This window comes from Lagenorhynchus albirostris, chromosome 5 (genome assembly GCF_949774975.1).
Source record: "Lagenorhynchus albirostris chromosome 5, mLagAlb1.1, whole genome shotgun sequence".
Taxonomy (NCBI): Eukaryota; Metazoa; Chordata; class Mammalia; order Artiodactyla; family Delphinidae; genus Lagenorhynchus; species Lagenorhynchus albirostris.
In genome coordinates, this window is record NC_083099.1 from 15157144 (window position 1) to 15170656 (window position 13513).

The window sequence follows — 13513 nt, forward strand, 5'->3', positions numbered from 1 at the left end:
AAGCCCCGCCCACCCCAGCAGGTGAGCAGACAGGCTGGTGAGTGCCGGTCGGCACAGATCCTCTGTGCGGGAATCTCCCCGCTTTGCCCTCCGCACCCCTGTTGCTGTGGTCTCCTCCACAGGTCCGAAGCTATCCCCCTCCGCCACCCGCTGTCTCCGCCCGCGAAGGGGCTTCCTAGTGTGTGGAAACCTTTCGTCCTTCACAGCCCCCTCCCACTGGTGCAGGTCCCGTCCCTATTCTTTTGTCTCTGTTTATTCTTTTTCCTTTTGTCCTGCCCAGGTACGTGGGGGCGTTTCTTGCCTTTTGGGAGGTCTGAGGTCTTCTAACAGCATTCAGTAGGTGTTCTGTAGGAGTTGCTCCACGTGTAGATGTATTTCTGGTGTATCTGTGGGGAGGAAGGTGGTCTCCGCGTCTTACTCTTCCGCCATCTTCCCCTCCGCCCCTCAGATTACTTTTTAAGGATAAAATGAGTTGGATAATGAATAGAGTAGTCATAGTATTGTATTCGAGAAGAGAGGGTGGTTTTCATTTAACCTATTCTAATCTATTTTGTGGTTCAGTTAAGGGCTTGGAGCAGGAGTGGAGGTAGGAAATACTAGATCCGTGTGTATGCAGTTGCCTATATGTCTTGTTTTAGTCATTGCCCTGTGAGGTTCTTGCCTTTCAACCTTGCATCTCAAGCCCAGCATGGTGCCTGGCTAGATTCTTTTGTTTGTTTGTTTTTGAATTTTATTTATTTTTTCATACAGCAAGTTTTTATTAGTTATCCATTTTATATATATTAGTGTATATATGTCAATCCCAATCTCCCAATTCTGGCTAGATTCTTATGTGTGTTTATGGAGCTGAGTCAGTGCTAATTTAAGCATCTAAACTAAACCTATGATGAAATATGATAACTATAGTAGTGCCACTCAAATGTAATTAGAAATATTTTGATAAATATAATAAAAACACTTTTAATATATTAATGACACTGTTTTCATGATCATTAAGGCATCCATTCTATGATTTGATCTTGAGCATGATTTAAGTAAAGGGGGAATTCAAATAGTTGAGTTTAGGTACGTCTAAAGGGTCGCTTTCAAATTGACATGGTTAAGTATGGTCTGTGATCATATCATGCTGGCTCATGAATTTAAAATATTCAGTGAGTCAGAAAGCACTTGATTCTAGTTTTGAAATGTTTGCTGTATTTGCAACAATGAGCAGGACCTGTTGTGGTGGTAAATAACAGGAAGATAGAGTTTCACTTCTGAACAGGAAGGATAGAATTAGAGATGACACAAATAGAGTATGTCCATGGCTGCTTTGAAAGGGATGTGTAACCTAAGAACTAGGATGAAAATTAAAGATTACGTGGAGTCATTGGAAAAATGGATAATGATAAAATAGCAATCATTGTCACCATGTATCCATTTCTTGCTGTATGCCAGGCACTGTTCTAAGCATTTTATATACATTAACCCAGTAGTTGCCTCCATAGCAATTACATCAGAATGTCTGGTGGAAGGGACCAAGCATCAATACTTTTTTAACGATGCCCCAGGTAATTCAGTCTGGAAACCATTCAGCAACCCTGCAAGGTAAATATTCTCATTGCTCTTTCTATCTTACGAAGGTGGAAACTTGAGTCCCAGAGAGGTGATGTGGCTCCGCCAAGGTCAAAGAACTGAAAAATTGAGACATGAGTCCAGGTGGACTGATTGCAGAGCCCTTGATCTTAACCACTTGCAGTGCCTCCCCCAGTGCTTTAATGCCATTTCTAATGAGTAGCTTTGATTTTTATGAGTTTAAGGAAGCTTCCAATGCATGTCTTAACAATAATCATTTCAGGAGGTTATACTCTTTTCCTGTGGTGTGACCAGCATCTGTGTTGTTGGTGGCCCTGGGTAGCACCCACCACTAACATGCACAAGGTTGTCAAAAGTGCCCTTCTCTCTGTCTCATTCCTTAACCCTCCAGATATTACTACTTATATCTATCTTCAGAGTCCACCTAAGCCCACATCTGGGAATTGGTTGCATTTGTGAAAGGAAGAGGCAGTGCCTCCCAGTGCCAAGGCAAAGCAGGGCAAGTGCTGACGTTCTTCCTGTTACTGAAGCCCCATTCACCGTGTCCAGATTTCGACTGTTAATTTGCTAGTTGTCCATTTCAAAGGCTTCTTTTGTTCAGCCTCTGCTGCAGGCTTCTAGTTCCTCAGATGTCTTTCTGCTTTCATCCGAAACCTAAAGTCAAGCTCCTCAGATGTCCTTCTACTTTCATCCGAAACCTAAAGTCCTGTTATATTATGCGACTTCAGGGGTCTCTCACCATAAGACTTTAGTCAAGAGGCTTATAATACTCTCTTCTAGACTAGTGTACTGTGTGCCGTTCTAAATAGATTTTGGAGATCTGCTTGACTAACTTTCTGGTTCTTTGGCACGGCATTGCTTTACATTTAAGTTCAAGCATGGACTTCTTCTGCAGACTGCTCACTGAGGTCCAGACCTCGAAAGGCACCACCACCACTATTTCTATACCCCTTGTGAACACGGTGTTCTCCTGTGAATGGATCCTGTCTGCATGGGTAATTTCGGTCACAGCTAACCTGGTCCAAGCAATTGCCTTTCAGCTATAGCTTGGGGGGTATATTTCATTATTTAATTCCCCTATAGCAACTGTATATCTAGTGTCAGAACAGATTTAATAAGCGAGGCACTTGGGGGTCTGAGGACTCATCCAGATGTGGAACACTTCTATGGAAGTGTTCTATGCTTTTTTATTTCCTAGATAAATTCATGACCTCAGCACACGCAGTGGTTGCAATAGTTAAAATTTCCCTCCAGTGAAATTGTGCCCTTTGCAGTGGAATCATACAAGCCCACCTGAAGCCGCAGTTGAACGCAGCCACCAGGCTCTGCTAAATTCCAAGGGCAGGGATTCAACAGCCCAGGCTCCACCAAGAGGCACCTGTGACCAACAGCAGCGGTCAGGATTCACATAACAACCCGGTGGCTCCCCTCCACCATGAACGAACCTTCAGGTTTATTCTCTACCTGTTAGAAATTCTGTCTTGTCATTATGAAACCCAATCAGGGAGAAAGAAACTGACCGCACTTGCTTCAGTAAATTTTTTCTGAAAAACCTAAATAGGTCACTAATAGTAACAGATTTTGTCTGTGTTCTAATCTGCCACTGCTCTTTTCTCCTAAAATGGTACACTCAAGGGCAGGCTATATTTTTTTCCCCAACATTTAATTAGCAAAAGAAAAATATCACATGAATAAAGAAAAAGCTCATACGACAAAAAAGGAAGAGAACCGAGGGGGCTGCTTCCTAAGACAAAAAGGAGTAGCTCTGACCCCCTTGGTTGCCTCAGCCCCCTGGTGGAGGACAGGTAAAGGGTAGGACAGGGCAGTTGAGGATGCCAGGTGTCCGGGGCAAGTGCCAGCTCTGAGGGAGTTTGGCTACAGGGCTTGGAGGAAGGAGAGTTCTCCAGCATCTCCATCGGCCCCAGCACACATCTAGATTTTGCTCTTCGGGAGTTCAGAACACACAGGGCCCTTTGAGATCCTAGAGTCCAACTCATAAGAAGTCTGGAGTTGTGAGCTGTGGCCCGGTGTGGCCTCACACAGCTACAGTCTGAGGGTAGCTTCAGATTTACTGCCCACCCCAAGTGCTGCATAGCTGGGACCAACCATAGCGAGGGCCGTATGCTGGAGGCTGGGCTGAGGCCAGCCGTAGCACAAGGCCACTTTCTAGTCACTTCAGGGAGGTTCAGTGTTTTTGAAAGGTCAAGAAAAGTCAAAACAAATCCTTTAACATTTAATTCTCCAACTTTTGCATTTTGTATCCCTTCATATTAATACGCGGACTTTGAACATTAAAGTGGATGTGTTCTAGGCTGTAAAAAGTTTCCAAATCTTGAACATTATAATTTTTCTCCAGAACATATAGTAGACTGTCTCAAATAGTAAAGTGACTGCCTCAGACTCATCAGTGAGTGGAGTAAAAACAAGTAGAAAGGGCTTCCCTGGTGGCGCAGTGGTTGAGAGTCCGCCTGCCGATGCAGGGGACACGGGTTCGTGCCCCGGTCCGGGAAGATCCCACATACCGCGGAGGGACTGGGCCCGTGAGCCATGGCCGCTGAGCCTGCGCGTCCGGAGCCTGTGCTCTGCAACGGAAGAGGCCACAACAGTGAAGAGGCCCGCGTACCGCAAAAAAAAAAAAAGTAGAATAATAGCAAAATCTCGTTGCTGACTGTCCCACAGGTTCACTCCCATGTTGAGTGACTATTTCCTGTATGAAGGTGCGCCTCAGTCAAATTTAGATTGTCACTGATCTTCAGGGTCATTCCAAGGTGTAAACTCCGTGAATGTCAAGGGTCTGTAATGAAATAAGAAACCAGACTTCTAAGACAGGGCCCCATCCTGTGAGCTGAGGACCCCTAGTGGTCCCTGCAGTAATAACTCCTTCTGAACAATAAGCATTGTCTGGAGAATGAGTATCTCAAATGACTGTTTTTCAGATGCATGTATATGTTGTTGTGATTAACAAAAACGTTACAATTGCTATTTGTTACCGTATTTTTTCAGTTAAAAGTTACCCAAAAGTACTATCACTAATTGGAGAGGAGCCAGATGTTTTGATGTTACTCAAAAAGGCTGTGAACCCCTGCTTTAGATAATCTCCCCCAGGGCAGCTACTCTCTGGGGCGCAGCACCTTGAATAGTTGAGTCCACTGAAAACAACAGAAGTGTTCCACAGAACTCAGCCAATAACAGAACTGTATTAATCATAAGTAATGCAGTTATTTTTATTGCAGTACGTTTTGGAAAACAAGCATTGACCTACAAAGGAGAATTTGTAGGCTCTGACCAAATAAATGTCAAGTGACACAGTCACACAGAGTAGCACTAAATGAGCAAATTTCTTCACATTGGAACTCTGGCTTTCACTGACTATCCGAGAAAACTGCAAAATGCAAAGCCATGTGGGATACCAGGCTTCACTTCAACAGAATTTTTAATTCACCATTTAAAAAACTCACACACACACACGCACACACACATAACCAAGAGTCATGTCATGGCTTGGTTCAGCTGTGTGTGTGCATAAACCTTTATCCCTCTGAATCAAGTGTCATCATTACTGCATTTATTGAAATATTCTCTCAGATTGCCTGATACCCAGTGCCAGTCTCCTGGGGCAGTCAGGCAAATAAAATTTCGTTTACAGAAAGAATTGATGAGAATTTCCTTTTTTCCCTTAGAATTTTCCCCGCCAGCATCTAAAATATATCAAACAGCACTTAAAGTGTCAGAGGAAAGGAGGAAGAGATTTTTCAGAGAACACTGGGCAGTGGGTGGCAATACCTCATGATTCAGATTCTCCCTCTTGGTCTGAGAGGCTAGTGGGGAAGATAGTCAGTGCCTTACTTGCCATCAGTTAACACCTTATATTGAATTTCTACATCATGATGTTCGTCAAGACAGACATGCATGGATGCTTGAAACGCACAAAAATAATTTACTCTTCAATCTCAGATACACAAATATACTTAAGAAAGAGAAGTTTTATTAGGGCAATTTCACTTTATTTTTCCATACAGCAAAGTCAACTACTGCAGTAATAATAAAATAAGCATAAAACAAATTGCAGCCCAAGACAAAATACATAATTTTAAGCAACTACAAGCAGAAAGTAAGTTGTGATTACATAATAGTAAAACCAAGCACATCTGTCCTTTCAGCAGATGAAAGCGTAGGGTTGCTGGTAAGTGCAACACCATAACCAGCTGGAGTGAAGGCTGGATACACTAATTCATTAAACAAGTGCCCATTATCACATTTGCTTTTTTGAGTGCTTCTGAGTTGAAAATTAAAACCATGAAATTTGAACTGTGTTTTATCTTTTTCACCTGCTGAAAGAACAGGATCCTACAGCAATTAAAAAACAATCACATAACAACTATAGCTACTGTGTGCTGTTTGGTTTGCCTGTTTATGGTTGAAATTTTGTGAAAGTCAATACTTGTTTTGAAGATTTTTTTCTTTTTTTTTTTTTGTGAACAATAAACCACTGAAATTGGCAGAAACTGATTTGAATAGTATATGTCCTTAGTATAGTTCTGTCTCTTTTTTGTTTTGTTGAAGTTTTAAACATGCAGTAGTTTTGAAAAATGTAAGGAATATTTGATCCATGATTTCACCTTAATGGTTGAAGTACCTGCTAGTTTTGGTAATGATCTTCAGGCAGATTTGGCCCAATGGAGTTTTTGTCAGTCATGAGATCTCGGAAGGATGGCATATCTTTCCAGCTGAAAAAATCCTGGCAAACTACAAGCTGTCCACAAAAAGCAAAGCAACATGTTTGAAGGGGTATGGAGTGCTAACTCTGTGCCACTTTTGCAAGCAATTTTGCTCAGTCTGTCATTGTATTAGCCTTAACAAAACTCCTTGTAATTATAGACGTTTTTATTCAAAATAAGATCTTACTATTATACAGGTTTCTCTCTTTTGACTATATACAGAAGTGCAAAAAGTCAACCTTCTCTCTAGACGTTCCAACATGCTAAATTGCAGCATAATCAACCCTCAAGAGTTTGCACACACGCTATAATTCTCATTACGTAAACTTTGAGTATTTGGATTATCAACAAAAAGTCCCTTGTTCTATTTATTGATTATGCAGCTTATTTATAACAAGGCCTGATATTCAGGGATTTCAAAAATATTAAACAATACTTTAACATTTGAAATGGATACAGTAGAAAATAAATTTTATTCTAATATCTAGGATCTAGATCTTCTTATAATAACTAATTACAAACAAAATAAATCATCAAAATATTACTCAATTGTCTGCCAGGATTGTTGCGATAGCAACAACTTAACTTCTTACTTAGCAATGATTATATATTTATAAGATATCCATATAAAAGATCTTTGTTCTTTTAATGAAAACTAGACAAGAACTAACAATGACTGACATTCTTACACTTTAATATTAAATCAGTAAAATATAAATCATTTAGTTAACAATAATACGAATATTCATATGACACTACATGTAATTCAAAACTGAGTATGTTATGAAGGAAAAACTACTTTAATTTTTTTTTGTATTTTGAAAAATTCATCGGTAAAATCTAATAAAACAAGAGTCTATAAACTGAAATGGTATTCAATTGTTAATAGAAAATGAAATCTAATAAATGTAGGAAATGAAAAACTACAGTTTAACAAGAAAAATAAGTAATATTCTATAATGTAACTAACTACAATAACATATGGAGTCACCATTACTCTCTTAACACGATTGAAATTACATTGGTATGGGTTCCAACCCGTAATGTAATAATCTAAGGCTTTAATAGATGTACAGTACAATCAGTAAAATCAACACATCAGTCTTATATTAGAAAGCATCTCTCTCAAGCATAAAAACTTGCAGTAAACTTGGAAGTATGGAAAGTTCTAGAACTGAACTTTCACTTCTCCCATTCCATACTAGAACTACCAGTGACCTGGCCCCTACTTCAGCAATTTTTAGAACTGCTGAACAGAGCAAAAATATCCTTTACTAGCTGCAACATCCAAACCACAAAAAAGGAATTCCTTTGGATGAATCCATTCTTAAAAACTGAATGCACATCTATTTTTTTTTTAATTTTGTAAAAGGCTTTCTAAGGCTATAAGCAGTAAATCTGAACAAAACAAAACAAAACAAATCACATATAAAATTCACCCATGTACTTAACCCACCCAGTGACTAGGTTAATTAAACATTTCCCATTTTCATATTTTGGTTTATCATGCATCTGATGAGTGCTGCTTTCTTCTTTGTTTAGAGTCACTATTTTAAATGTGACTGTGATGAAGCCTTTAAGCAAATGTGAAACCATTTTTGCAAAGCATTTAGAGTCTTCTGACTTTTGACAGAGCTATAAATAGAAGCAAAATAATTTCCTCCAACTTTTTTTTTTGTTATCGTGTCTCAGAAATGGCATATCCCTTTTGAATAACATGTTATACAGTATAGTATGCATAAATATTACACTACAATGCATTAAAATAATTTTATATATATATATCTATTATATATATCTCCAGTATGTGTGAGTTTATCTGTATTGAGAGAGTTTGTATTGTGCTGTCTATTTTGTTACTGTAAAGTTAAATCGGCCATTTCTGAGACAGCTTTGGTTTCCAAAAAAACAAAGGAAAAACAAAAGAATGGTGCCCTTTGACTGATTAGTACTAGCAAATAAGCAACAAAATGTGGCTCCGAAAACAATAACACTGAAGAAATAATACTCTAGTTTGATGTACAGTCTATGGCACTTCATGAGAATCCTTAACAACATGGTACTTAAAGCCATGATGTGCTTTAAAAGATACACAGTTGTGGTTTTGCTTGGCACATTCATCTCTGTCAGATCCCTCCCTCACCACATCTTAAAATCTACTACATTAAAAATATTACTCTTAAACAAAAATGACTGTGCATGCACGCTCTCATCTATAATGGCAATTTTAAATACAAGGTGCACCTTTGTTATTTGTAAACCTTGAAAGAAATAAACTTATTTTTAAAAAATTATATCTTGGTCTACAGACGTACCAATACATAATAGAATCATGGTTACACCATAGTCTGTCTTTTCAAGATGGCATGAATATATAGGAAACTAATTAGGTCTGCATATTTGAATGCATCACTCTGTGCTAGAAAAGAAAGACAATGTTGTTCTTTTAGACAGGAATATCACCTCAGCACAAATATCAATTAAATGTACAAAGTGTATAGGCAACAGTGTGCAGTGGATTTCCATGTTGTCTTGTCTTCTGGTTAACATGCAATATGCGGATGTCTTGTGGCTGAGGGGTTTTTGTGTGTGTTGCTTGACGGTATATACACTATGGCTAATGACCTCGTCCTTTACTCTAACCAAGCACACTGTCCTTTCCTCCTTAGCATGATCTGCAAGGGAAAAAGAGATAATCTTCGTTAAAACAGCCAATATCTAACAGCAGCTTCCAATATGCATTCAACATGAAAACTGTATTTCTTGGTTTAAAGAGTGAACACGTGTATATTGTATCTTCATGTAAAAACAAAAAACCCTTCACAAGTACAAAGGACCTACATTTGTTTATCATTTCTTCGAGAATAAAATGACATGCACAGCTTAATAAAACTGTAGCCTCTGAACAAATACCACCCAACACCAAGCTCAAAGTATAAAATACATTTGTCGAATCAAGGGGCATAATGTAGTAGAGCTCTTTTTACCACTGTCATTGTGGGGCAGAACTTACAACTCATTTTACTTCTAAAGGTTGATAGGTTTCAAGAGTAATGGTTTGGCCCACGAAATTAAAATCCATGCAACAATCCTGTTAAACACAATTTGCTCTCTTTGGGTGCTTGATCGGCACAGTATGTGTTTGGAAAAAAATAAAAGAACGATACTCTACACGACTGTTCTGGATAAAGTTTGGATTTTTCCCACTAAAGCAAGCAAATGAAAATTGTTCCTTATGCTCCTGACAAATTAAGGTTGAACTGATATTACAATGCACCTGTGAACTGAGTTCCAGTTTTTACATGAAATTTGTTCCCAGAGAATCTTTACATATTAAAATATGCTTTAGCACACAACCTAGAGAATGAAAGAAATCACGATTTTGCTGCACTCACTCAAAAACCAGTTTAAATATTGTAACTCCTCATGAAAATGAGTAATCATTTGTTAAACAGAACATTAAAGAGCCTAAGTTTCAATACACACAAATCCACTGTTTTGCTAATTGATGAACTTACGGCCATTTGCTATCATTTTTTTTCAACCTGGATTATTGCTAAGAAATAGAACGTAGTTACAGATATACATATCAAACACACCCAACTGACTATAAAAGCTTGAAACAGTTTTCTTTTAACATGTCAAAAAGACAACTCTATTTCCAAACCTACAGACCACAAAGCGATGTGCTTATTCAAAATGTGGCTATTGTTCAGAATAATAAACATTATCAGAACTGCATTGAGAGAACTTACGAAACACAAAAATCAGTTTCAGTCATTTAATTCAGGATTGCAGCATGTCTCTGGTAGTACTTCTCAGATTGAGTCTATTTCTTTCTTAAACAGCTCTCAGATTTCATCTATACACTTCTCCTACATGGGTTCACCCTTTGACCAGCTGTTGCTATGCTCAAGGGCCTCTGAACTGCCCCATCTCCTGACTCAACACCCCTGTCCCTTCTTCTGTAAGGCCCTGACATCTCCCTTCACTCTGTAACAATCTTGATTGTCCAAATTCAGTTAATTTCTGACTCTGTTAGGAAGAGCTGCTCCCTCATCTTTGCTCCAAGAGAAATGTGTTCACACCTCTCTTATTTTAATGTAGAGTGCTGAAAGTTACATCATTATCTCATCATCTACTCATCTTTATTTCCTGGACCTGGTAATTAACACACAGCAGCACCAAAAAATCATTTGTAAATATGTTAATGAACAGATAAATGAATGAAAGGAAGCAACAAAGAATGATCACCCCTCTTATTTACCAGACTCAGTTTTAAGCATTATGGCTCTTTCTAAATATAAAAATAGATACTTAATACACTTCTGAGCATGTAGATAACTTGAACACATGCATACTGAATAAAACATATGCTCTATGGATGAAAAATGGTCATCTTTGCAAGTATCTAGGTCAATGTGTCTGAAAGTAAACCACAAGACTTTCAAATCATTTGAGAAACGACAACATCTTTAGAATTATATGATCCTCCAGGGTGACTATTCTGAAGTACCTAAAGTTTACCTGGATATATAGGGGTGTGTGTGTGTGTGTACACGTGCACATACGTCCGTGTGTGAATATATTTATTTAAATCAGACTCTTCATATTCTAATGACCCTGTGTGTGGCGAAGCACGGGGTAAAGTGGGTACATGTTCTCATTTAGGATTTAGCAAAGCAATTTTTGAATAAAATAAATGCTGACCTACACCAGGGATCAGCAAACTACTGCCTGTGAGCCAAATCTGGCCTGCTGCCTGTTTTTGTAAATAAAGTTTTATTGGGACACAGCACACCTTTTAGTTTACACGTTGTCTCTGGCTGCTTTTGTGCGACAGTGGCAGAGTGGAGCAGCTGTAACACAAACGCTATGGCCCACACAGCCAAAAATATTTACTATCTCATCTCTCAAGAAAAAGTTTGCCAGCCTCTGATCTATGCCTTCTATTTAGTTTTAAGTTGCCTTTTTTCTTCACCATTGTGTTTATTTCTAATATGAAATAAAAACAAAATTAATATATCCTAAGTATTACACATATTTAAGTGACATCAACATATTTATTATGAATTCACATGATAAAATTCCTCATAACCCATCTAAGATAAAATTGTGAGCTCTATATAAATACTTTCTTTGAAATTTTATAAAATTTTCTTAAGTGCATTACACAATTGTTATCTTAAAAAAAAAAAAAACTACCACGGATATACACTCTATATTACACAATGAACTTACTGTGTAGTGATGAAAATTCTACATCTGGGTAACATACTTGTGGCTAGTCAGATGTTCGGCAGATATTATGGGTATCTAGCAAATAAAAAATTATTTAATGAATGACCCATGCAAGCAAGCCAACAACCAAGAGATGAAAACATTTTAATATTAAATTTTTTAAGAAAAGTGAAATTCAGCTGTGAGGTGACAGTCCTTATCTGGTCAACATAACAGTAAGTTAATGTAAACTTAATGCCAAAGTAGCAACTCATTTTTAAAAATCTTTGTGTTAAATACTATTCTATAAATGTTATCAGTTTTTAGGAAGAGAAGTAAAACTATCAAAAATTCATGCAGAGCAGTAATTGAAAGAAGCCCTTTTTGTTGGCCTACACACACACACCTGTGGTTTCAGTTATTCAGTAATCCAAAAAGTAAAGTAAGAAATGTCTTGCCTATTTTTGTGCAACCAGTTTCTACATTTTCATTCAACTGATGGTGTCTAACTTTTTTTCCAAGTTAAAAGTACCAGGTAAGAATTATAAAGGAGTATTTCAAAAGAACTGGATAACAGTGTTAAATCTACTTCAGAACCCATTTCTGAATCCCAATTGCACATTTTACTGTATTTTAAATGGGCAAGAGAATTACAAAACTTGAGAGAAAATACAATAAGGAAATACAATAAGGAATATAGAGGTGACTTGTTTCAATCATCCCAAAAGCCAAGATCTTCCAGTTTGTAGCCTGATTCTCCTCCAACCCAGAAGTATGACTGCTATCCTGGGAGACAGATGTATGACATCTATCCTATAGATGAAGACGATCAGAGGAGTGAAAGCACGGGTTCTAACACTAGTGATCCATCTCCCGGTGTGTAACCTTGAGCAAAGCACTTACTCTATGCTTAGGTTTCCTCATCTCTAAAATGGCCCGAATCCCATTTCGGCAAGGTTGATGGGAGAACAGTAACATCACATACATGAAGGCATTTTGTTGTTGTTTCGATTTAGTTGTCCTAGACCAATTCAACATATTACAGTCCACAGTCTGGAGTGTAAATTAATTATGTCTCTATTTTATTTCCATTTCTCAGATGATATCTTTACACAATTCTACAGCATTGGCAAATGGCACGAAAATGTGCTCCAAGCATAATGAAGCTTCTCATACCATTTTTCCTGCTGCTGCAGGACAGGATGTTGCACCCAACAGTGTAGAAGCATCAAGGATGGGGCTGTCGAAACATACCAAGGACCTTCAACACCAATCGATGCAGATGAAGGGCCAGCTATAAACTTCTGCATGCATGCAGGCTGCATTTTGTGGCATCAGCTATTTCCAGCATTGCTACTGTACTGTAGGCATATACATATGTATGTATATGTAGATATAATATATGTGTGTATATATATATCCATTCCCTTTTCTTTCTTTTGGTTGTGAAACAGTATGAAGACCCAAGATTATGCATGAAATGGTCACAGCACAATGCAAAAAGTAAAGTGTCCCCTACAACCAAGGTGGCCAGGGCATGTTGAAATTTGCTTTGCTGTACTTCTGCTTACACCAGCAATTCTATAGTCATACATGGTACACACAAGAGAGTTCAACATCATTAATCTGCACCATCAACGGATTGCATTGACTCCATTAAGAAATTTCTACCATAGATTACTTACTAACATGCCACAGATGCACAATCTAGCATTCTTGTAAATGAGTCTGATGTGTGAGCATAAATCCAGGGCTATTTTGACAAGCTTCGGAAAAACTAACGATTCTTTGCCAAGAAATGTTTCAAGCTTGTCTGAAACTTTAAAATACATCCATTTTGGCATGCTGCTTTTGAAAGTTTTTAATGGCTATACTAATAGCTTATAGTTCTTCTTCAGCAGTACACGGTGCGCTACAGAAACAAGGGTGGCTACTCCTTATAGCAATAACTGCGAATTCGGATGGTACTTAATTGTTCTTCTTTTCCCAAAGGGGCAACA

At 38.1% G+C, this 13513-nt stretch overlaps 1 protein-coding gene across 14 annotated transcripts in view; it reads right to left on the reverse strand.

The window, feature by feature from the left end:
- Nucleotides 1-5540: 5540 nt before the first annotated feature.
- MBNL1 (muscleblind like splicing regulator 1) overlaps nt 5541-13513 on the reverse strand; it is a 176422-nt gene continuing 168449 nt past the window's right edge. For 13 of the 14 annotated variants that reach the window (XM_060149602.1, XM_060149606.1, XM_060149596.1 and 10 more), the window contains 2 exons: nt 11535-11609; nt 5541-8968 (listed from right to left, as the gene is read on the reverse strand). In XM_060149602.1, the coding sequence (XP_060005585.1) occupies nt 11578-11609 (32 nt within the window). In that variant the 3' untranslated portion in view covers nt 5541-8968; nt 11535-11577. Of the gene's footprint in view, nt 8969-11534; nt 11610-12689; nt 12754-13513 lie in introns of all 14 variants that reach the window. The other variant, XR_009540626.1, reaches the window with a different exon arrangement.